This window comes from Crocodylus siamensis, chromosome 11 (assembly GCF_052110815.1).
Source record: "Crocodylus siamensis isolate JL-2025a chromosome 11, ASM5211081v1, whole genome shotgun sequence".
Classification (NCBI taxonomy): Eukaryota; Metazoa; Chordata; order Crocodylia; family Crocodylidae; genus Crocodylus; species Crocodylus siamensis.
In genome coordinates this window covers 30149307-30174068 of record NC_143405.1, presented here as the reverse complement: position 1 = coordinate 30174068, position 24762 = coordinate 30149307, and the positions used below count along the sequence as shown (strand labels likewise).

The window sequence follows — 24762 nt, the reverse complement described above, 5'->3', positions numbered from 1 at the left end:
AATAAAAAGGCCAGTCCAGTTCCATATGAAATTAATAAGAGAGGATAAGCCCTCATGAATTTGGGTGCAAATTAACTGTTGATGGCAACAAATAATTTTTAGGACTTGCAACACTGGTACAGCATAATTTTGATTTCTTTAAGCAGGATGAATTATCTCACCTACTTGATACTTTTCTCCAGTTCTGGCTACTGCTATTTGTTTGAGAAGCTGCAAAGTCAGATTACATATTAGTCTGATGGTATGGATTTCTGTGTACATTTTATAGCATGTGTATGTCTGTTATGTATATGTGCGCAAACACACATGCACACACAAACACGAACTAGACTGCGTCAGATGTAATGGTGTAATATGCTTTTTCTAGTTTTGTATTATAAGGGCAGTGTATAAAGATGACCAGTAGTCATTAGTCTGGACCAGGGATCAGCAGCCTACTACCTGTGGGCTGCATCTGGCATACGGAGACATTTTATCTGGCTCACTGAGGCCAGGAAAAGTGGTGGCAGCATAGTAGGACAGGAGCAATTAGCATGGTAGCTTTGACTATGGCAGTTGTGGTGGCATGGGTTGGGTTAGAAGTGCTTTGTATGAGGAATGGGCCAGGTTGGAAGCAGCTCATACGCAGAGTTAAGCTCTGTTAAAGCAGTGCCCCCATTCCAAAATGTTGCCAAACCCTGGTAGACCAGGAATTCCAAAATAGTTCATGTTGCAGTTTACCTTCTCTGCCCTCCACCTCATAGATTTCATAGATGTCAGACATTAGAGCTGGAAGGGACCTTAGAAGATCATGGAGTCCAGCCCCCCGCCTGAAGGGTAACAAGTCAGCTGGGGTCATAGGATCCCAGCATGATAAACATCCAGTTTGAAGGTGTTCCCTGTAGGTGCTTGAACCACCTCTGATGGCAGGCTGTTCCAGACCTTGGGGGCTCGGACAGTAAAGAAATTCTTCCTTATGTCCAGCCTGAAACAGTCTTGCAGGAATTTATAACTGTTCGACCTTGTCATCCCTTGGGGTGCTCTGGTGAACAAATGTTCCTCCAGGTACTGGTGAACACCCCAGATAAACTTATAGGTGGCCATCAGATCACCCCTGAGCCTGCGCTTTTCCAGGCTAAAGAGTCCCATGGCTCTCAGCCTGTCATCGTAAGGTCTGTTTTCCTGACCTCTGATCATGTGCGTGGCTCTTCTCTGGACTCTCTCAAGCTCCTCCACATCCTTTTTGAATTGTGGAGCCCTGTCTTCTGGTGTGGATGCTTTGCCCGAAAGTTTGGTGTTATCGGTGAACTTGGTCAGTCCACTTCTGACTCCAATGTCCACATCATTATTGAAGATGTTGAACAATATGGGTCCAAGGACAGAGCCTTGGGGGACCCCACTGGTCACAGGGCACCATGACGATTGACTTCTGTCAATTACCATTCTCTGGGTCCAACCACGGAGCCAGTTCTCCAGCCAGTGGATCGTGGTGGACCCAAGGCCACAATTGGCCAGTTTCACCAAGAGGTGATCATAGGATACCAGATCGAAGGCTTTTTTTGAAGTCAAGATACATGACATCAATCTCTTCTCCCTTGTCCAGGTGATAGGTCACCTGGTCGTAGAAGGTAATGAGATTGGTCAAGCAAGACCTACCTGCCACAAACCCGTGCTGGCTGTCCCCTCAGGATGTTGGTATCTGCCAGTCCATTAAGGATGGCCTCTTTAACAAACTTTTCTAAGACCTTCCCCGGGATAGAAGTCAGGCTGATGGGCCTATAGTTAGCCGAAACTACTTTCCTCCTGTTCTTGAAGATAGGCACTACGTTGGCCTTCTTCCAGTCTTCAGGCTCTACACCTCATTCTTTTATAAATACTGATAGCTTTTACCCTCGTTGACAGCTTTACTTCAAGAGCAGTTTCTATTCCTTTTCACTTTAAATTTAGTAGTACTCCTTAAAAGAGGCAGCTTCATATTTCTAGCTACCTAAAAGGCACTGAAGTAGAGCCGACTCCATATTTCCAGCTGCCTAAAACAGGCTGAAGTAGAGTCCAAAGACACTTCTTACAAGTAGCTTGGAAGTAAGGAATATCAGCTTTTATGGCCAGCGAGCCATCTTCCCACAGAGTACCTTAGGCATTGCTACCTACTTACTGTCCACACGGTGGCCCTTGCACTGATTGCTGAAGAGAAGGCACGTAGCAGAGTTCTAGTGCTGTGTTTTGTTGTTGGCTAGAAATGAAGGTAAGTTAAATATGTTTCAAAACATCTATGCTGCTTAAATTAAGTCAGAACTACTACTGCTTCTGATACAGGTGAAGATTACAGTTTGTCTCTTAAATGGCTTGAGGCAGGCATGTCAGTACAAAATCTTTCCAGCTGAGAAGTACTTAGTAGGGCTGTGCAAAATTTCAATGGGTGTTTTGTTTCGACTCGTTTTGAGCTCAAAACAGCAAAATTGAAATGAAAGGCTTTGAAACAGCCTCAAAACGAAACAAGGGCACTGGAAAGTTTTCGAGTTTTGAAGCTGGGCTTACTTGCGGGTAAAGAGAAACTAAGAAGCGGGGGGGAGGGGGAAGGACTGCTGATATTGATGTGTAGCTGGCGAGGGATCCTTCCCTGAGATTCATAGATTCACTTATGAATCCTCCACCCCCATTTCACTTTCCATCCTGAGCCTTCCAGTGCCTGAGGTCCCTTCCAATCCCAGTGCTCTAGGGGAGGGATAGAAAAACAGCATAAAAAGCATTGTTTGAACTGAGCTTTTTCTGTGCCTTGTGGTCAGTTTACTGAGCTGTGTTTTCTAGCAGCTCAGCAGCATCAGAGAAAGGCTATCACTTCCTATTTGCTAGCCTGTTACTAGCAAGTGGGATCCCAATACCTGTGGCTTTCCTAATACCCTTTATTATTATATTCATTCCTTCAATTTAATCCTCATCCAAAATCCTCTTTCTGTTTTTGTTAGTCTATTTTGATTTTTCCGCCCCCCAGAAAAGAAATTTGTGCTTTTGTTCAGTGTGCATTCCAGTCGCTGTGCAAGGAAGCGCAGCATATATTGCAATTTATAATACAGAATTTATACAGGAGCACATGCATACATTTATATACATACATACAATTATCTACGCATATTACATAAATACATATTCCATTACAGAAGAACACAGATTTTCCAGCACACCACACTATGATGCACTGATTTTCCTGCACACCAAACACACTACTACACTGTGTGCTGAAAAGGCAGCTGGCCAGCCTTCAGGGAAGGGCTGAAGAGCAGGTAGAGGGAGAGCTGCAAGTCCCACCCCCCCCAAAACTGAGAGACAGCCTCTTTCCTATAACCAGGAAACGGGAGCCTTTTGGTTCTACTGGCAGCAAGGAGAGGGGAGCAGTGCTACTGCCTGAGTCTGCATCCCCTCCAAGAGCACCAGCCATAACCACCTCCCACCCCCACCAGGACAACAAGCAGCAGCACCAGCATGACAGTCTCTTCTACCCCCATTTCACTTCCCATGCTGAACCTTACAGTGCCAGAGGAAGAGCTGGAGCTAGATCTGGATCCGAGTGCCCTAGCAAGGGCTATTATGGGGAAGGAGGGGGAATCATCTGAGTTTATGCTCCACACCCATCAAGTTTTCCCTAGAGCCAGGTCTTCCCCAAAAGGCACTTCAGAGGAGGTTGACATAGCAGTTGTGGATGCAAGTGGCTCAGCTGAGGGGGAAAAGGCAGCATCTGCACATGCACCCGCATCCCAGAAACAAGTGCATGTAGTGTGGTCTGGGATCATTTTGAGTTGGCAGATGATCCCATATATACTATCTGCCTGCACTGCTGAGCCAAAACTGAGGGAAGGGACAAAACCACATGCGCACCACAGGGATGCTGGTGCAGGCACCTCGCCTTTGCCCTTGCTCCTCTTCAGTCTGGCACCAGTGGGAATGTGCCCAAAAAAGAAGTTCCCCTCTTGCTCCAAAGCCCCCGTCCCCTGCAAGCAGAGGCAGGCCACCGTGGAACAGTGGGAGAAAGGTAGGCACATTGTGGGGGGGGACACAACGCATTCCCAAGGTGAGCGAGGGTACCCAGAGCATTGGGGAGATGCTTGCTGTGGCTGGCCATCCCTTCTCCTTAGTTGAGTGGCCAGGGCAGCTCATGGCCCCATCATACCAAGTGCCCATACACACCACCTTCATCAGGCAAGGAGGAGCTGTGCAAGGCAGGTGGCCTTACACTTCGCCTCAGACATCTGGAGCAGCCGAGGTGGAGATCACGCCTACCTCTCCCTCACAGGGCACTGGTGCGATCAGTCAGGCTGTTGGTGGGCTCTCCTTCAAGCCAAGGTGATGGATGAGTCTCACACAGCATCCGAGATCGTGGGGACCATGAACCACCTGGTACAGGGGTGGCTCATTGGGCTGGACGAGCTCACCTGTGGGTTCATGGTCACCGACAGTGGGGGTCAACGGTCAAGGCAGTCCATGATGCCAACTTTGTTGGCATCTGCCATGTGGGACACAAGTTGTACCTCCTTGTCAGGGATGCCTTGGAGGGAGACAGGGTGGCCAGCGATGATGCCAGCACCACCAGCAAGCTCATTTCCAAATGCTGGAAGGTGGTGGGCTACTTCCACCGGAGAAGTTCCTGGATCAATGTTCCTGGCTAGGACAAGCCGCTGTCACCAGACGTACAGGTACTGGTGAAGCGGCTGAAGGAGGGCATCAGGAAGTGGCTCGATCCCTTGTGGTCCAGTACAGTTCACATGCTGACCACTATGTGTGACCCAAAGTGAAGGGGAGCATCATCAAAACCCTGGATCAGTGGACAGAGGTGCTGGTGAGCAGAGTCAGGGTGGAAGAAGGGCAGAGGCGGGGGAACATGGAAGAGGGGGATCCACTGTCCCATGCTAGCACGCCATCTACCAGCCAGTCTCCTCCTCCACCACAGGTGCTGCCAATGTGGGCCAAGGGCATAGCTTTCATGGTGGGGTCCAATACCACCAGACCCCACCATTAGGCAGGTAGCGCTCAGGCCTTGGAGGCTACCTATCTTGCCAAGGACGTGAAGCTGGTGCTGAAAAGTGGTTTGTAAATGCCCCTTGAAGATCAGGCCTGAGAGACTGGAGACAGGTAGCTAGGTATTCTTGTCTGAGAGATTTTTGGTGTGCGCTCATTCTGGTGTGCAGTTGTTGCTTGATGTCTCCTACATAATTTCCATCAGGGCATTTGGTGGAATACCCTGATGGAGATATGTATTGTGACGATGTCTCTGTACTGGAGATATTGTTGGCAGGTTTTGCATGTCTTGTCATGGCATGGTCTGGATCCACTTGGTGTGTTTTGGGCTGTAGGAAGTTGTCTTCTGGTGATGAGGTTAGCAAAGTTCAGTGCTTGTTTGAATTTACAAACCACTTTTCACAGACAAGCCTACGAATTGCACTTAATCAACCTCCTACGTACAGAAACTCATGGATTCAATATAGACATTGGAATTCTGACACACTACAACCTGCCGGACAGCTGACTTTCCAGGTCCCTCTCCACTTTTACCTGCTACATTTCCCTTGCCCTACAATTGCAGCCTGTCCCTCACCCTCTGACACCTCCATTTCCATTTACACTGTCTGGCTTTCTTGCCTGCATTGCATGCCCGCATCTGGCTTCTTTACTAATCCTTCCATCCAGGAACAGCACACACACCAACTGCAGGTAATTACTCAGCCTGATGAAGGGTTTTTCAACCTGAAAGCTTGCTAAGATATATTTCTCCAACTATTCAGTTGGTCTACTAAAAGATGATAGATTGACCCAAAGAACCTTGTCTGCCAGTGCCATGTCCAGATCAACATGGCTACAACCTAGATCCCTGGCATCTGTCCCTGGTCAGCTGACCAGAAGGATGCAGGACCCTGGGCAGATCTAAGCCCCAGGGCTAGGGCAGGCAGGGAGAGTTTTCTGGCAGCTGCTGGAGAAGAAGCTCCCGCAGGAAAGGAAAGAAAGGCTCTGTGACAGTTTGGCTGCCTGAGATATTAGTGCTACTGTGCTGTTTACTTACCTGTTGTTATTTAAAGTGGTGGACCGGTATGAGGCTGTAGGGGAGGAGGAGACCTCATTGGGGCACAATACCGTGTTGTGTAGAGGCCCCAGCACCAGTGAGGGCACGCCTTGACACACACACAAAGTCACATGTCACGAGTTTTGCTTGTCAGCGGCTTGAGGTGCAGTTTCTCAGAAACCCTTGCACTTTTCTTGAAACTTGACAGGCTTCGTGGCCTCAGCAGGGGCTACAATGCCTGCTGTTTTCACCCCCTTGTGCCTTCACACTTACAGGTGATGCAAGTTTTCTCTGAACAGTTTGAGGTGCAGTGTCCCAGAAACCCCTACACCTATTTCCTTCAAACTTGACAGGCTTTGTGGCCTCAACAGGGGCTACCATCTCTGCTGTTTTCATTTGAATCAGGAAAGAAATGACAAATTTATTGGCATTTTCATGATTCCTCATTATAGACTACAGGTGAAATGTCAAAATGCGTCAAAACAATGTTGAAACAGCAAAGCAGTTTCAACAAAACAGAACAGTGCTTCAAAACAGCGAAACGAAATACTGTCCCTTCAAAATGGCGAAATGGAAGTCGAAATGGAACAGCACTGCTTTGCACAGCTCTAGTACTTAGCCACGTTAGTTTGCAGTCAGGCAGAATGTAGGGTAGTGTGGCACCTTTAGAGACAAACTGGTTCAGAGGCATAAGCTTTCATAGGCAACAGCATCTAACGAAGTGGTTTGTTACTTCTGAAAACTCATGCCTTTCTGAACCAATTAGTCTCTGATGTGTAACCCTGCCCTACCTTTTGCCCAACTGTGGGTGATTGTGCAAGAACAGAGATATTTAGGGAACAGGCTCATCGCACACCGGGAGGGAGGTAGTTCAAATATCTATCTTCTGCCAAATATTCTGTCCAACCTTTTTATATAATATCCAATCTTACATGGCCTTTTTGGGTAGCTAGTCATAATTCACCACCATACCAGAAAAGACTTCTATATGGTACTCACAAACAATGGCTTCCTAATTCTAAAATTCTTTACCTTTACCTCCTCCCCTTCTATTCCTCTGCACCCAGCAACACTACTTGGACACTGAGGTTTAATAGTTTCATAGTTTGTAGGGTCAGAAGGGACCTGAGCAGATCATCAAGTCCGACCCTCTGCCACAACAGGAAAGAGTACTGGGGTCAAACGACCCCAGCAAGGTGTTCACCCAGCCTCCTTTTAAAACCCCTCAGGGTAGGAGCCTGCACCACTTCTCTCGGAAGTTGGTTCCAGATCCTAGCTGCCCTGACAGTGAAGTAGCGCCTCCTGATATCTAGCCTAAATTTACCCTCTGCCAGCTTGTGACCGTTATTTCGAGTCACTCCTGGTAGTGCTCGGGGGAACAGGGACTTCCCCAATGCCTGCTGGTCCCCGCTGACCAGTCTGTAAATGGTCACTAGGTCCCACCTCAGCCTTCTCTTGTGGAGGCTGAACAGGTTCAGGTCCCTTAGTCTCTCCTCATAGGGCCTGCCCTGTTGCCCCCTGATCATGCGAGTGGCCCTCCTCTGGACCTTCTCCATGCTGTCCACATCCCTCCTGAAGTGCGGCGCCCAGAACTGGACGCAGTACTCCAGCTGCAGCCTGACCAGTGCCGCATAGTGGGGGAGGATCACCTCCTTGAACTTGCTTGAGATGCATCTGTGGATACATGACGAGGTACGGTTGGCTTTCCTGACTGACTGCATCCCTACACTGCTGGCCCATGTTCATTTTGGCATCAATGACGACTCCAAGATCCTTTTCTGCCTCTGATGAGAAGGGAGTTTCCCAGCCTGTAGGTATAGTGCTGGTTGTTCCTCCCCAGGTGCAGTACCTTGCACTTGTCAATGTTGAAACCCATCCTGTTCTCACCCGCCCACCCCCGTAACCTTATCTAGGTTCAATAGTAGCCTATTCTTCCCTTCTGGTGTGCTCACTTCTCCCCATATCTTAGTGTCATCCGCGAATTTGAACAGGGTGCTTTTTACCCCCTCGTTCAAGTTGCTGATGAAGATGTTGAACAGTGCGGGCCCGAGGACTGAGCCCTGCGGAACCCCACTGCCCACATCCCTCCAGGTGGAAAATGACCCGTGAAAAAGGGCCAAAAGTAGGAGGTCTTCAAAGCATGGTATAATGCAGAGAATGCTGAGAACTGAATTAACTGTCAATTTGGACTAGCATGCCCAAATGTAAAAAAATTATTTTAAACAATGGATGCTACATTATAGGTATTACAGTGAACACTAAGTGTAATCTCTAACAGTATCTCTCACAGCATCTTGTTCTTGCCTTCCTGAAGACTAGATGATGTAGAGTATATTTTAGTCGTTTAACAACAGTGGCAGGCACTTATCTACTGGTTCATTGGAGGTTAGGTGGATTTCTTACCCATCTGTCTACCAGACAATTTTTTATGCTATAAACTTACATAGAGCACTAGTGCTGATAGTTCACAGCATCAGTCCACTTATTTGATTTATTGTCTCCTTAGTGTCAGAGCATGACAATGTATATTATTCAAAAGGTTAGAGATGCAAAGTAAGTATAGGAAACTACTTACTGACCCTAAAAGCAGAAGCAAAAATCCAACTAAGTTTTGTAGCAGTGTGGCTTAGACCCTGATACATATTTCCTGTTCTGTTTCATATACAGTAGCGATTAAATAGTGGAAAGTTTAACCTAAAAAGTGGAAGTAGGCCAGTTCTACTGTAAACAGATGGCGCTACGGCCATTTTGTTTAACAATTAGTGACTTTACACGGGGCAGCAGTATGTCTGGCAGCTCAGCAGGAACATTCCATCTCTGTAAAGTCTAGGCAAGTGGCCGTAGCGTTTCACAAAGTAGCTGAACCAAAGCTGCTTTGTGTAAGAGTCTGTGACAGTTTTGCTCATGCCAGTTACTAACTGTACTGTATCTTACGTAATGGAACTTTTCTGTGGAAACTTATAGTTCAGCCTGTAAAAATTTAATTCTAGGAAACGTGCTGCTGCCCAGTGCTTGAGCCAGACTGTCTGATGCTTTGTGAGCATAAATATTTAGAGTAACCTGAGAGGCATGCACATGGAGAAAAAACATGTAATATATAACAAATTTAAACAAAGGTTTCCTTTAGCTTTCCTTTTTCAGCTAGATTTCAAATAGACAGCAAAAGCAATTAATTTGGGAGCAGTTATTTCTTAGCATGGATGTAGATGGGATAGGGAAAATCCAGTTTTCTTGGATGGCAAGCTGAATGAGTTAGAATGTGTTTAACTGCTCCCATGTTTCAAAACTCGAAGAGTGGGGTTTGGTTTAAATACTAGCCAGAATTTTATTTATAGTAGCACACATGAACAAATCCATTTTGGTAACTGGCATGAAGCCGTCTGACAACACATACTTTGGAGGTTTCAGTTAAAGAATTCCTGCTAATCCTTATACATTAACTCCTGTAAGATGTTATCCAATATTTTTGAGCTCAGGTTTATTCCTAAGGTAATGCTTCACAACATTTAGCAGTTTTCTGCCTAAACAAAGAGACTGTGTAATCCTGGTAGGGAAAGGAGAGAAATCTTTCACTTGGCATTCTTAAGACTTCTTTGAAATCTCTTCTACCATCTCTTTAAATGTGCTAGTGCCTACTTGAACTTAAATTTGGTTTACCTTTTACAACAGTCAATTAAGTCATTCTAGAGAAAAAAGAGCGTCTAAAGACTAAAAAAAGTTTACTATAATTTCAGATTATTTTTATTGAAGACAAGAGAACAAAGGGCTCAATCATTTCTAAAGACCTCTTCCATTCCTCAGTGTCTTGTCTCTTGAGCAAAATATACAGTATATATATATATATATAGGTGGCTACTGAACAGATAACTACATTCAAGTAATCAATTTACATTTTCTTAATTAGAGAAAATAATGCTCACACAATTCACCAGTACCTTTAACCCAACCATGCAAAACAGCACTACCAGTTAATCAGCAGCAGGAAATAATTTAGACACACTGCTACATAATACTCTGAAGAAAAGGTATAGACATTACAGGATACCATTTAACTTGAAATCTCCTGTTGATAGTATTTAATCCAGAGGCAGGTCCACTTGGTGTTCAGAAACTATTTCTCCAAGATTTGATCAAATTTAGGATTAATGAAAGAGAATCCAGCAAATGCAGATTGATCCATGGACTCTATTAAGTTTTTGTCACTGTAAGATAATCGTGGCTTCTCACTCAGAAACTCTCGGTCAAAGTTGTTGTAGTCACTTGTTGATTTCTGTGTCCAGCAAAAAGGGGGAGAATAATTTGAGAAAGTGGTTTCAAACTTATTTTTCCTAGATCCCTGTAACTTCATTCTTTATCTTAACATCTAATTCCTTCACTGACTAAGAAAGACTAAGGTAAGAACTTAGCACATATTGATTGGTAGCTGAATTCTAGTCTATAGAACAGACTTTCCCATAGATAGTCTAAAAAAAGTTAATTTCACTTGAAATGTGTGTTTTTGTTTGATTAATTTTTAAAATTCTTTAGTGACATTGGTGGTAAACTTAAATGGCTCATCTGGCTATACTGGTATGGATAGCTGTCCTTAGAATCTCAGGAACCATTAAAAAAAAGTATTTAATCCTGTTGGGGAAAGAATTTTGATGCATCATGACTGTGTTTGGTTACTACAAATTCCTATTAGGTACGTTTCACCAGACTTTATATTGTATCGGATCTCTTCTGTTTTTAAACAAGACTTTGTTTGACAGGGGCTTTAAAACCTCCTGCATATGCTATAGGAATTGTTGCAGATGCTACACTGCCATGCCTGTGCTTGATCAGAATCAATCTGACTTTCTTCCAAACCAAATAATTAAATTTGAGGTTGGTCCTTTAAAGACTTAATTAGAATATTCTCTTTTTGGACTATGCTGCCTCCGTAAACAATATTATTTCTATAGGCACATTTTACTTCTGAGAGTATGGAGAGGGTGCAGGAGCCTGGGAAGGCCACATCGGAATTTTAACATTGTTAAAATTAAATAGAAAGCAGGCATAAAACCTTGGCAGGAAAGGTATATATTTTTTTACACTCTGTAGCTTTTAGAAAGTATCCAAAAACTTGCTGCTCTGTTATGGAAAAATACAGTATTCTGGGTTGACACGTACATTCTGTGGGAGAATCCCACTCCATGGATAAATATCTTCCTGCTTCTGCAGTTGAAGGAGTGCTAAGGGATTGTTTTCCTTTAAAACCGCAGTTAGACTTGTTTGGGTTTATTTGTTTTCAGTACAAATGATAAGTAGGTGCACTCTACACCAGGGATGGGCAAAAAGGTGGATCCAGCCAGTGGCTTGAACTCCATTTTCCAGCAGCCCCTACCCACATCATTGTGGCCGGTTTCCATGGACACCAGAGCGGTGGAGCTAGACTTTGCCTGCCCTGCTCTACACTTATCAACTGTAAGCTCTACAAAATGTTTAACTTCATCTCAAATCAAAGTTGTGATTGTACAAGTATTAATTAGGGGTGCACCAATAAGACATTTTTCAGGCAGATACATGTTGGCCGATACCAATCCAGTTTCTGATACAGCTGCCTCCAGCTGGTAAGTTCGGTGTGGTAGAAAGTAAAAGGGAAAGGGCATGGGGGGCAGATCAAGGCCCTCCATGGTGAGGGAGGGGGTAGGGGTAGGCGCTGCCCAGGTGGGGTGGGGGTGGGGAGGAGCTACAGCTTGTGGAAGGGAGGCAGCTCCTGCCACTGCTTGTACCCCAGGAGGCCGTGGGGGGGAGCGTATGCCCCCTGGATCTGTGTGGGTTGTGGTGAGGTGGGCTGCAGCTGGGGCTGGGTGGGACCCTTCTCGGTGGGGCTGGGCTTGGAGCAGGTGCCGGTGGCGCTGGGAGAATGCTGCATCCACCCCAAATTTTGCCGCTGCTACACTCCCAGTGCTGGTGTTGCCAGCTACCCAGCACACCCTTGGCTCAACACCCTGCCTGCACCCATGTGCTGGGAAGAGCTGAGGCTGTGCCAGGCGGCTGGTGGCGGTAGTGCTGGGAACGGAGGTGAAATCTGAAGTGAATGCAGCATCCTCCTTGTGCTGCTGGTGCCCACTCTGAGCCCAGCCCTCACCGAGAAGAGCCCCACACAGGCCTGGCTGCAGCCTGCCCTGCTGCATGCAGATCCAGGGGCTACACACCCCCTGTGCCCTCCTGAGGTGCAAACAGCGGTGGGAGCCACCTTCCCCCCATGAGCCAAGGCTTCAGTTCTCCCTACCCCCTCCCTCACTGCAGGGGGTCATTGATCTGACTCTCCCCCCCGCAAGCCCCTTCCCTCCCTCCCCCCCTTCCACCATACCGGACTTACCAGCTGGAGGCAGCTCTGCATGCTGCCAGCTCTGCTCCTTGCTGCCTGAGTGTTGCAGCTGCACATAGTATGGACATTTATTGACCAAATTCGTGGTTGCATCGGGCTGATATCCAATACAGACAGTTTTCTTTGTGTTGCTACTGATCCAATATCAGACCAATGTATCGGTGCACCTCAAGTATTAATCCCTTTGTTTTCTCTTAAAGCTTATATGTTATTCTTGATAAAAGTTAAAGCTTGGTCTGTTTACTGCAAATTTACAGGCCAAACTATCACCCAATGAAACCTGAAGTTACAGGCAGAAGAATCTAGTTTCCCAAATTCCACTTAACTACAGAAATGTTTCTACTCCCATTCTCCTGGGAACTCCTCATCTTCACATTGCTTTTCCTTTAGGCTTTTAGTTAAGATTTTGTTGAAAAAAGAATCTAGAAATTTGTTTTAAAAGCCTGGTCACCTGTCTGGAACTGGGAAGCAGAACGGCACATCTGGTTCATTGTTATTATAAACCATATATAAATTGTACTGTTCTTTCCAAGCTAATAGCTGCAAAACCATACTTCAGAGAGAAACAGAGGTTGGAATGATACATACCACTTTTGGTTTGAAAGGGGGCTCTACTTCTCTCTTTTCTAGTGCTGTCCAGTTGATTGTTTTGAAGAAAGAGTGGTCTCTGATGTGCCCAACAACTCCTAATCTCCTTGTTGGATCCCTTTCAAAGAGCTATACAATAAGATGTGAATTAGTTTCAACTTTTTAGCCTCCTATGGTGCGTCTTGACAAGTGTGGACATTTGTTTTCCCATGCCACACATGCTTTTGCATGCAGCACATTATCCTGGGTGGAGGAGGAGAGGCTGGGGCCAGTAATTGTGCTGGTCCCAGCAGCATTACCTGGGTTCTGGGGGTCTTCCGGGGCTGCAGCCACAGCAGGAAGCCTGGCTGGCAGCCAGAGTGTAGCTCTGGCAAGCCAGTCTCCAGTTTTCGGTAGTGTGCATTGCCACTACGTGTGCCACCATGCCTTCTTTTGGTGAGGGTTTTTTGACCTTGGGATCTCCATGGTCAAACCCTCCCACTTCCCCTGCAAGGTAGCAGCATGAGGAATGCCTGCATGCGCAGCGTGTGGCGCTGCAGACAGGTCTGTGGTGCCACACACACACTGCACTTCTGCACTCATCTGGATGTGGCCCTTTTTGCTCAGTAGGAAATAAAGAGACATTATGAAATTGTCCCCTAAAATCTTACAGTAGCCAAGTCCATCAATCACTGGGTGCACCTACATGAGATGTTTACTGTGCAGTTGACTAATTAGGCGTGCAGTAAACATATTGGTGTCTAAACATGTCCCCATTAGGCTGGAGTAAACTAATTTACTCCACAGCAGTGCACATGTAGATGCTGGAGGGGCTGGCTGGGACATGAGAGTGCTTCAGTGTGGGGGCTGTCTGCCAGCTAGCTCCACATTAAGACACCCTCATACCCCAGCCAGCCCTTCTGCCACACGTTGAGTTGGAGGGTGCAACTTTAGGCTGGCAGCCTGATCCACCGGGCCCCCTGCCAGCTGGGTATGCTCAACCAGGCTCAGTGTGCTGGGCATGAATAAACTGTGGAGCTTATTGCTCCAGAGTTTATTACTCCTGGGCACCCATTCAAACGGCGCGCCTGGGAGCAATAAACTGTGCAGTTTATTCATGTGCTGTAATTGCATGTGTAGGTCACTGACAGTAAAACCACTCCTACTAAAGTGTGTGCTGTTTCTGATTCAGTTTCTCTTTATAAAAATCTTCCCTCATTTCCTCATAACTAAATCTCTAAAAATCTTAAACCTAAGATTGTTATGATGAACCCAACATATTTTATTACAATTATAATCTAGTAACCTTTACTAAGATGGTGCCTGCTTGCCCTCCCCTAATACCAAAACCAAAGTCATGGTCACACTGTGCAATGAAACAGTTACCTTTTCTAGGATGTCCTTTGATTCCTTGGTAATCCAACGTGGATAATGAGGTGTGTCCACTCGGATTGACTCAAACAACTCATCCTCATCATCACCATGGAAAGGAGACTGTCCAATTAGCATCTCATACAGCAAGACTCCAAATGACCACCAGTCAACAGAAAATGTGTACTTTAGGCCTTGTAGAATCTAGTGCCACAAAAGCATGTGTACAGGGGGAAGGAGTGGACAAATGGAGTTGATCATTATAAAACTGTGCTACCTAAAGAGTTAGTAGTAATGTCTAGTGTTTCAAATACTTTGTTGTAGTTACTTAAAACCTGCCCCTTTTAAGCTTTGTGTTGACTTGAACACTAAATAGTATATACCTAGTTTTCTATTAAGCCATTCACATCAAGAGCACTTTCTTCATGTATATTGTAGATCTGTATTTATTTATTGATTTATTTGATTTATGTCTCTCCCTTTACAACAAAGGCTTGAGTGGCTTACATTAAGAGGACTAAACAACTTATTAATTAGAATGACAAGAGAACAAAGCAACTTAACAAGGGAACTAGGCTATCAACATAAAACAGAGATCCCCTACACAATATCTCACCCTAGCTTTGTTTGCCAAATGCCTGCCAAAATAGGAAGGTCTTACAGTGCTTCTGAAAAATGTCCAGGCTCAAACCTGTCAGCTACAACCAATAAAGAATTTTTAAAAGTGAGGTTTTTCACAAGAAAGAGATCCCTGAAAACAAACTTTTGACATAATTGATATGTTTTATTTAAGTGGCTAACAATTTTAAAAGTATTTGTATTATTACCAGCTACTTATGAAATCTGTGGAGATAAGTTTCCCTTACCCAGATTTAACAATATCACTTTAACACGGATTTTTCAGTTAAAAAATGTCTTCCCCACACCCTTAATTTGAGGTGAATTGCTCTAGAATGCTTTCACAAAATTTGTAGTACCTATAATTTACTAACAAGCCTCCTGTTATGGAGGCAATTAGAATCTTCAACTTATTTTGAACTGTATTGCAATCTCTTTAAACAAGATATTTAAAAAACACCTATATGTCTTAACAATATCAGCCTTATTGCAATTCCGTTGGATTTGTATTCCTAAATTACTTATTTGTTTGAAAAATAATACTATTTCTTATAATGATTTGATGATTCTAAGCTTAGTAGGCTTTGAATTTTAACTATTTCAAATCAAGAGCAGGGTCATACTGACACCGAAGCATTTATCTTGGAATCACTTGGTGTATGCTAAATAATAGGCAGATAGGAAAACTACCATTCTAAAAATTCACTAGTTAAATCAATATCTGAAAAATATTTTAAAAAACAAATAGATGGTATTGAGATTTTTAACTACCTATAGAAGTTATTGAGCTCACAGTATTTTTAGTTTGGCACCTGGCTTAAAAATATTTTAGTTTGAATCTTTTAATTTGAATCCTGCTTCATACAAACATATTCACTTTAGAATGCTATTTTGTCTTTAAAGACAAAGTGACTGATTATTATTCAGTGAATGCTGATTTTTTCCTGCATGACAAATCATAGGAAGTAATTGTTCCCCTCTACTCTGCACTGGTGAGTCCATATCTGGAGTGTTGTGTCCAGTTTTAGGCCCCCACTGTAGAAAGTATGTGGACAAGCTGGAGAGAGTCCAGCAGAGAGCAATGAAAATAGTGAGGGGGCTGGGGAACATGACTTATGAAGAGAGGATGAGGGAACTGGGTTTATTTAGTTTGGAGAAGAGAAGACTGAGTGGGGATTTGATGGCAGCCTTTAACTACCTGAAGGGTGGTTCCAAGTATGGCAGAAGACCAGCTTGGCTTAGCAGGCTTCAGTAAACTAAATCACAAAAAGGAAGCTTATAAGAAGTGGAAACTTGGACAAATAACTAGGGAAGAATATAAAGGTATTGCTCAAGCATGCAGGGATGAAGTCAGAAAAGCCAAAGCACAACTGGAGTTGTAGCTAGCAAGGGATGTGGAGGCTAACAAGAAGGGTTTCTACAAGTATGTCGGTAGCAAGAGGAGGATCAGGGAAAGTGTGGGTGCCTTACTGAATGAGGGAAGCAACTTTGTAACAGAGGATGCAGAAGAGGCTGAAGTACTCAATGCCTTTTTTGTGTCAGTCTTCACAGGCAAGGTCATCTCCCAGACTACTGCACCAGGCAGCACATTTTGGGGTGGAGGTGAACAGCCGTCAGTGGTGAAAGAACAGGTTAGGGACTACTTAGAAAAAATGGATGTGTACAAGTCCATGGGGCTGGATGGGATGCACCTGAGGGTGTTGAGGGAGTAGGCTGATGTGATTGCAAAGCCATTGGCCATCATCTCTGAAAACTCATGGTGACCAGGAGAGGTACCAGATAATTGGAAATGGGCAAATGTAGTGCCCATATTTAAGAAAGGGAAGAAGGATGATCCAGGGAACTACAGATGAGTCAGCCTCAGCTCAGTCCCTGGAAAAATCATGGAACAGATCCTCAACGAATCTATTTCTAAATAACTGAAGGAGAAAAAGATGATTAGAAACAATCAGCATGGATTCACTAGGGGCAAATGCCTGACCAACCTGATTACCTTCTATGATGAGATGACTGGCTCTGTGGATGCGGAGATTGGTGGATATGGTGTACTTTTGATTTTAGCAAGGCTCTTGATATGGTCTCCCACAAAATTCTCCCAAGCAGGCGAAGGAAGTATGGGCTGAATGAATGGACCATAAGGTGGACAGAAAACTGGCTGGAGCACTGGGCTTAGAAAGTAGTAATCAATGGCTCAAGTTTAGTTAGCAGCTGGTATCAAGTGGAGCACCCCAGGGGTCAGTCCTGGGGCTGGTTTTGTTCAACATTTTATCAACGACTTGGAAGTTCACCCTCAGCAAGTTTTCAGATGACACCAAGCTGGGAGGAGTACATGATATGCTGGAGGGTAGGGCTGGGTTTCAGAGAGACGTAGACAAATCGGAGCATTGGGTGAAAAGAAATCACATGAGGTTCAACAAGGACAAGTGCAAAGTCCTGCACTTAGGATGGAACAATCCCATGCACCAGTAAAGGCTTGGGACCAACTGGCTGGGCAGCAGCTCTGCAGAAAAGGACCAAGGGGTTACAGTGGACAATAAACTGAATATACCCCTGTATTCAACACTGGTGAGACCACATCTGCAGCACTGTGTTCAGTTTTGGGCCCCCCACTAAAGAAAGATATGGACAAATTGGAGAGAGTCCAGCTGAGGGCAACCAAAATGTTGAGGGGGCTGGGCGACATGACTTATGAGGAAAGACTGAGGGAACTGGTTTTATTCAGTCTAGAGAAGAGGAGACTGAGAGGGGACTTAATAGCTGCCTTCAACTATCTGAAGCAGGGGGTTTGAAAGAGGATAGAGCTAAACTGTTCTCAGTGGTGGCAGATGACAGAACAAGGAGCAATGGTCTCAAGTTGCAGCAAGAGAAGTTTAGGTTAAATATTAGGAAGCCTTCTCTCACTAGGAGGGTAGTAAAACACTGGAACAGGTTACCCAGGGAGTTGTTGGAAGCTCCACCCTTGGTGGTTTTCAAAAACCAGGTAGACAGCTTTGACTGGGATGATCTAGTTGGGGATAGTCCTGCTTTTAGCAGAGGGCAGGACTAGATGACATCCTGAGGTCCCTTCCAACCCTAATTTTCTATGATTCTATGATCAAACGCTCTCTCTTGGAAGAGCTAGACTGTACTGTACCTACCTCAGGAGCAATGTAGTCTGGGGTACCACAAAAAGTGGTGGCCTTATTCTCTCCAAAGACATTCTCTTTGCACATCCCAAAGTCAGCTATTTTGATATGGCCTTCTTTGTCAAGCATCACATTGTCTAGTTTCAGGTCTCTATACAAGAGGAAACAATACTTCAGAGTAATGTTTGAGTTAATGCTTCAGATCGCATAAATCTACATACAAGTAGTAAGCTATATAAAATAGCCCTGCCATGTCCTCATAGTTTTAGTTATAGCTGAAAATTCAATTTTACAAGAAAACCAGACTAAGACTATAAGCCTGCAGCATTATTATCATTTTACTATAAAATCTTAAATATTTGCTCTAACATCCGTCATAAGACTATCACATGCATGTCTGGAAACAAATTCACATTTGTTAAGTTTCTTCATTAGAAAGCCAGGGAATTACATGCTTTGTTTTTGGTAGTTTGTTTGCCACCAATAAAATAAAGATTTCAGCATTTCAGTCCAAAGCTGGCCAACTGGTAGTCACCTGTGACTTGTCAAATCCAGCAGGAAAGAGTTTGTTAGACACTTTAGTGTAACCACAGCAAACTGATGTTAAATGTGTTAATACTGCCTTCAATATAGTGCTTCTACATTTTATATTCTAAAATAACTCTTAATTGTGAATGCTTCTGGATGCAGCATCTCCAAGCATGAAGGAAAACAAATTGCTCCCTATCAGCCTAGGCAGCAGGGAGCCACACAGGGTGGGGAGGGTTGTCCCGGTTCAGCAGGATGCTGCCTACCAACCACATGGGGATCCACCCCAAACTCCATGTGGCTAGGACACAACTGCCTGGCAGCTGAGACAGCTCCCCCCCCCTCCCCCCGTCCCACTGTGGGCCAGCCAGATCTCCCTCCAGCTGGAATGGAGCTACCCACCGGGCCAGGATAGTCCCCTGCTGCCCTCCAGAGCTCGGGGATAAGCCTCTGTGTCCCTTGCCAACCCAGAACTGGCACCCGGGGGAGCCTGGATCTCCCCCTGGCTGCTGCAGAGGAGCAGAGCAGGGAAAAAGCAGCCCTGGACTGGGCTGCTCCTGTTGGGTTCAATTTACTCCTGATGGGGGTACACATATAGGTGTGCTCCGAGGAGTACTTTAATAAGCACATTAATTGCACATATAGATGCGCCCAGTTTTTCTTAACAATAAAGTTCTGATTAGAGCAAATATATTTCATGATGAAAGAGAAATGTTCTCTCCTTGGTAGCTAAGCACTAAGTTTCCCAAAGTAGTTGTTAAAACTGCTAGATTATGTCAGGACCATGAAACAAATATCAGAGTCCTTGACTGCTGCAGCAGCAGCCTTTAAGATTTCCCCTTACCTATTTCATAAGACCGTATTTTTGGATACCAAAGGAAAGTTCCTTATTCTTGTTTAAGTTATTACATTAGTTTACCTCATTAAAATCTACAGGGCTTTAAATGAATCGGGAATATGCTCATTTCAAGCAACTAAATTGTAAATATTTACTTCGTATTATATTTAGTTTTGTTTATTAGGAAGGTAATCTGAACTATACCACTGCAAGTATAACTGCACTGGAAAGCAACCTGTGTGGACACTTATTTTAGAAAAAAGTGACTTTTTTGATTCAGTTTAAGCATCTGAGTGCAACAGAAGTTGAACTGGGAAAAAATTATTGTCCTTGCAGAATAAGGACATTCCCATAGGAAATTACAGCAGTGACTGTATCCTGGTATAATTCTGCCAATAAACAATTTTTTTGGGCGAGGAAGAGAATAACTCACACAAGGCAAAATGACTAGGGAAACAGGTACCTTGGACTTCTCATACCTTCTAATGTATGGAGAACAGTTTGCCTGAGGGAGAAATGCATTAGGCCAGGGACAGGCAATTATTCTGGCTGGAGGGAAACTTAACGACTTTTGGTAAGCTGTCGAAGGCCGCAAGGGAAGCCCCACCCCTTGACAGGAGCCCCACTCCCTAATCACCATCTTGGGACTGGAAGGCCCACCCTTAACTTTGCCATCAGAAGTCCCATCACACCCCCATCTGCCCCACCACTTCCCCCAAAAGTAATCGTTTTAGCTGGTGGGTTGCTGACTTGTAACCAGAAAAAAACAAATCATATACTAAAAATCAAACATCTACTATAACATATTTTAATTTTATTTCAAAAAATATATTTGTCCTGATTTACATGTGTTTGCATAGTGTGCATAGAGGTGGGTAGCATAATAGCTCAAAATAAAGTCTTATTTTTGTATACTGTCTATGGGGGCTGTATGTGGGGTATGTATGTGTGGGATTTGTGGGGAGTTGTGTGTGGGGGGTTGTGAAAGGGTGTGGGAGTGTGTGGGGTTTTGCAGGAGGATTGGGAAAGGTTGTGGGTATGTCTGGGTAGGTGTGGGGTTTGGGAGGGTATGGGACTTGTGGGAAGGTTGTGAGGGATATGTGGACGGTTTGTGGGTTTTGTAAGGAGGGTGTGGGGGTGTGTATGGGTGGGTGTGGGGTTTGTGGGTGGGTGTACCATCCCCCAAATGTGCCTGCCCTCCCCCAAATGTGCCTTCCCCCCTGCCACTGGCAGCAGCCTCAGCAGCAGGTGGTGGGACCTCAGGATGTTTCTGGCCTGTGGCAGGCAGAGCCCCCTGGCAGCACATGGCTCTGGGTGAATCCCAGGAGCTGCACGTGGTGGCAGAGCCAACCCAGCCCGGCCCATTGGTGTGCATCTTCCAGCTGGACTGGGCTGGGTCTCTGCCAGCAAATGGGGCTCCCAGCACTGCAGGCAGGATCTACATTCCATCAGACCAGGCTGGCTCCATGTCTCCTGATGGAGAAAGCCACACATGGAGGTAGGGAGCCTGCTTGGCCCAATGGCATGTGGAACAGGAGCCACAGGGAGTCATGAACCATTGGGCTAGGTGGACTCTGTGCTGCCAAGTCCAGCTCCCTGTTGGAGTGCTGGAAGCCCCACGTGGAGGCATGGAGCTGGTGCACGGCTCCTGCCTGCAATGCCAGGATCCCTGCATGTTGCCACTGAGTCAGCCTGGTTTAGGTTGAAGGTGCGCACAAGCAGGCCAGGCCAGGAGGGCTCTGTGCCACCATGTGCAGCTCCTGGGATTCAGCTGAAGCCATGTACCGCCAAGGGTCTCTGCCTACAGCAGGCCATGAGCGCTGCAAGGGCTTTGAAGGCTTGTTGCTGCTGCTGCTGCCAGTGGGGATTGTGTGCTATGGGAAGGGGGCCCACACCCACCCATAACCCTCCCCCCCACAAATACCACCCCCACCTCCTGTATGCAGGAGCTATCTGCCCCTATCACTAGCTGTTTAGTTGCATGCTGTCATGCATGGTGCTTCCACCTGGGGCTCTTGGTTGGAGTGGCGGGAGCCCCATGGAGGTAGAAGCACAGCCCACCTTGTCCAATGGCACACAACCTCTGAAAGTCCACCTCCTGCTGGCTTAAAGAGGGCCAGCTGTGGGCTGGTAATAATTCTTTTTGGAGAGGCCCCATAGGCCAGATAGAATGGACTGGTGGGCTGGATCCAGCCCATAGGCCATATTTTGCCAACCCTGCATTAAGCTGAGGGACCCCCAAATTCTAGAAACAATAGGCTTCCTTATATGGCTTCCTATGTCTTCTCCTAGCCAACTGTAAACTATACCTCCTGCCCCCCGAAAAGCTTTCTTAATGCTGCTCAAATCACCCTCCCCCTTTCAGAAATTTGTTAGTAATGCTCTCAAAATATCTGAAGAAACTTGGTGCAATGGTGGCAGGATACAGTGGCAAGAAACTTGGTGCAACAGTGCCCATAGTATCATATAGCTGTACAACATCAAGATATGAAAGTTGATTTCTGGATTAATTTACAATCTAGGCAGCAACACAGAGCCTTTTCACAAAGAACAAGAAAAACAGAGGTTCATAGAATCGTAGAAAAGAAGGGCTGGAAAGAACCTTTAGAGGTCACTTAGTCCAACCACAATTTCCGTAGCCAGCAAAAGAAGATGAAATATTGAAATCTGAATACTGTGCTTGAAAGCAACTAATATGAAATAAAGTTCTTTGTGTGTAATATGAATAATATTTTAGTATTTTTGTTGCTAGAGGGAAAACACAGGAAACCAGTTATACATTAGTCTCAAACTATAATAAAATCAAATCTGTAATAGAAAACTTATTTGTAATATGTTCTACCTGTCAGTTAAATCTACTAACTCAAGAGATATACAAAGCTCAGGTCCCATATCAGAGGCATTCAACACTCACCTATAAATAATGCCTTTGCTGTGAAGGAACTGTAAGCCACATAATATTTCAGCTCCATAAAATCTGGAATAGAACAACAACTCTTTAAATTGTCTTGCTTAAATAAAAAAAAATTAAAATTCTACATAATAATTGGAACTGGCAAAAAGGTCTCCATAATAAAGACAAAAATGTACTGTACATTTTCATTTTACTGTACATTTTCTTAAATATTTGCGATATAAACCTTGCATTCGTGTTTTATACCATTACCCTGTACCTGCACTATGGATGTATTGAGTATTGAATATGACAGTATTAGAGTGATCTTGTAGCTGTGATGGTCCAGGAATTATGCAAGAGGCAAAGATATTCTGGGTTCTTTTATTGGACAAACTGCAAAGCTGGGATAAAATTGGCCATGCTTTTGAATACAAAGTATTCTTTTTCAGGGCTGAAGAAGAAAGCAAGCAGGGCAATGATTAAAAACGGTGGGCAGAGCTGTGAAATAAGAGCAAGAAGCAGCAAAAAAAAAATTATAGGTCTTAAAACTGGAGGAAGTGGGGAGGTGATTTTCTGACATGGTCAAAATTGTAACACTGGATAGGAAGGTGCAAGGTGTCTGGATTCTAGTAGGGGCCCATGTAGCAGTTCAGGTTAGCTATAATGATCCAGACTTGAAGTGGGAATCTGTCATTATATTCTGTATGGGTAAAAATTAGGGCTGTGCAAAGCTTTGGATCATGATTCAGATTCAGAGATGACTAGGATGATTCAGAGGCCAAATCTACTAATCTGAATCAAATCACAGGAAGCTTTAGGCTTTCTGAATCGATTCGGAGCTTCCAAATCGATTTGGAAAAGATTCAGAGATTTGGCCATAGGGTATAATGGGGAAGCAATGAAATATCTGTAACCCTGTTTTCCTTTGGATGATTCAGAGGAAACTTGCAGGGATCGTAGCCTCTGCTGAGAGCATGACTCGTGCCAGGTTTCAAGGTGATAGGTGTAGGGGTTTCTGGGAAACATGTCACGTATGTGTTAAGCCACAGTGGGGTGAAAACTCCAGGGACAGTAGCTCTTACTGAGGCCACAAAGCTTGCCAAGTTTCAAGGAGATAGGAGCAGGGGACTGCATCCCAAATTCTTGAAAGCAAAACTCATGTCACGTGTATGTGTTTAGACACAGCAGGGTCAAAACTGCAGGGCTGGTATCCCCTGCTGAGGCCACAAAGCCTGCCAGGTTTCAAGGAAATGGGTGCAGCAGTTGGGGAAAACTGCATCTCAAGCTGCGGACAAGCAAAACTCGTGACATGGGTGACACTGTGTGTTAATGTGCAGCAGGGTGAAAGCTGCAGGCATGCTAGCCCCTGCTGAGGCCACAAAGCCTGCCAGCTGTCAAGGAGATAGGTGCACAGGCTTCTGTGTTCTGGGGCCCTGCACCTCTGCCTGTTGACAGGCAAAACTCATGACATGGGTGCTTGTGCAACTGTCTGTCTTGGGGCATGAGTTGGGGGGCAGGGGGACGACAATGACTACTGCAGGCCTGACTGCTAAACTACTGTGTTACCAATCAATCATGATTCACTCAGGGACCAGCTCAATACACAGTAGCTAGCTAGCAGCTACTAGATAATGAGTTAATGAGCAAGGATTAACACTTACAAAACCAATACAATATAATCAATCAATAATCAATACAGACAATCAACTGCCCCAAGGCAGACAGTCAGTTGCACAAGCACCCAAGTCATGAGTTATGCCTGTCAGCAGCTAGGGGTGCAGGGCCCCTGCACCTATCTCCTTGACAGCTGACAAGCTTCGTGGCCTCAGCAGAGCCTGCAGGTCTGCAGCTTTCACCCTGCTGTGCCTTAATACACAGTGTCACCCATGTCATGAGTTTTGCTTGTCCGCATCTTGAGGTGTAGTTTCCCTCAAACCCCTGCACCTATCTCCTTGAAACTTGGCAGGCTTTGTGGCCTCAGCAGGGGCTATCATCCCTGCAGTTTTGACCCCACTGTGACAGGAATTTTGCTTTCAAGAATTTGGGGTGCTGTTTCCCCCAAACCCCTGTACCTATCTCCTTGAAATGTAGCAGGCTACATGCTCTCAGCAGAGGCTATCACCCCTGCAAGTTTCATCCCAATCAGACAAAAAACAACAAAGTTATAGATATTTCATTGACTCCCCATTATACCTCATGGCCAAATCTCCGAATTGGCTCCAAAGCTTCGGAGCTGATTTGGCCGAATTGAAGCGGGAAACCGATTCGGAGCTCTGAATCAAATTGCTGGCATCAGAATTGGCCAAATCTGAACCCGAATTGAATAGTTTCCTATTCACACAGGCCTAGTAAAAATATGTAATCACCGGAGTTCTTAATCCATGTGGTAGGGGCAGAATGTGACAATAACAAATAGTAAAACATCCACATGACAAT

At 45.0% G+C, this 24762-nt stretch overlaps 1 protein-coding gene across 3 annotated transcripts in view; it reads right to left on the bottom strand.

The window, feature by feature from the left end:
* Positions 1 to 9746: 9746 nt before the first annotated feature.
* The window catches only part of PRKCD (protein kinase C delta), a 135725-nt gene continuing 120709 nt past the window's right edge, over positions 9747 to 24762 (bottom strand). For all 3 annotated transcript variants that reach the window (XM_090021500.1, XM_090021498.1, XM_090021501.1), the window contains exons 15-19: positions 22345 to 22407; positions 18077 to 18215; positions 14337 to 14525; positions 12972 to 13100; positions 9747 to 10298 (exon numbers count right to left, since the gene is read on the bottom strand). In XM_090021500.1, the coding sequence (XP_089877626.1) occupies positions 10140 to 10298; positions 12972 to 13100; positions 14337 to 14525; positions 18077 to 18215; positions 22345 to 22407 (679 nt within the window). In that variant the 3' untranslated portion in view covers positions 9747 to 10139. The remainder of the gene's footprint in view (positions 10299 to 12971; positions 13101 to 14336; positions 14526 to 18076; positions 18216 to 22344; positions 22408 to 24762) is intronic.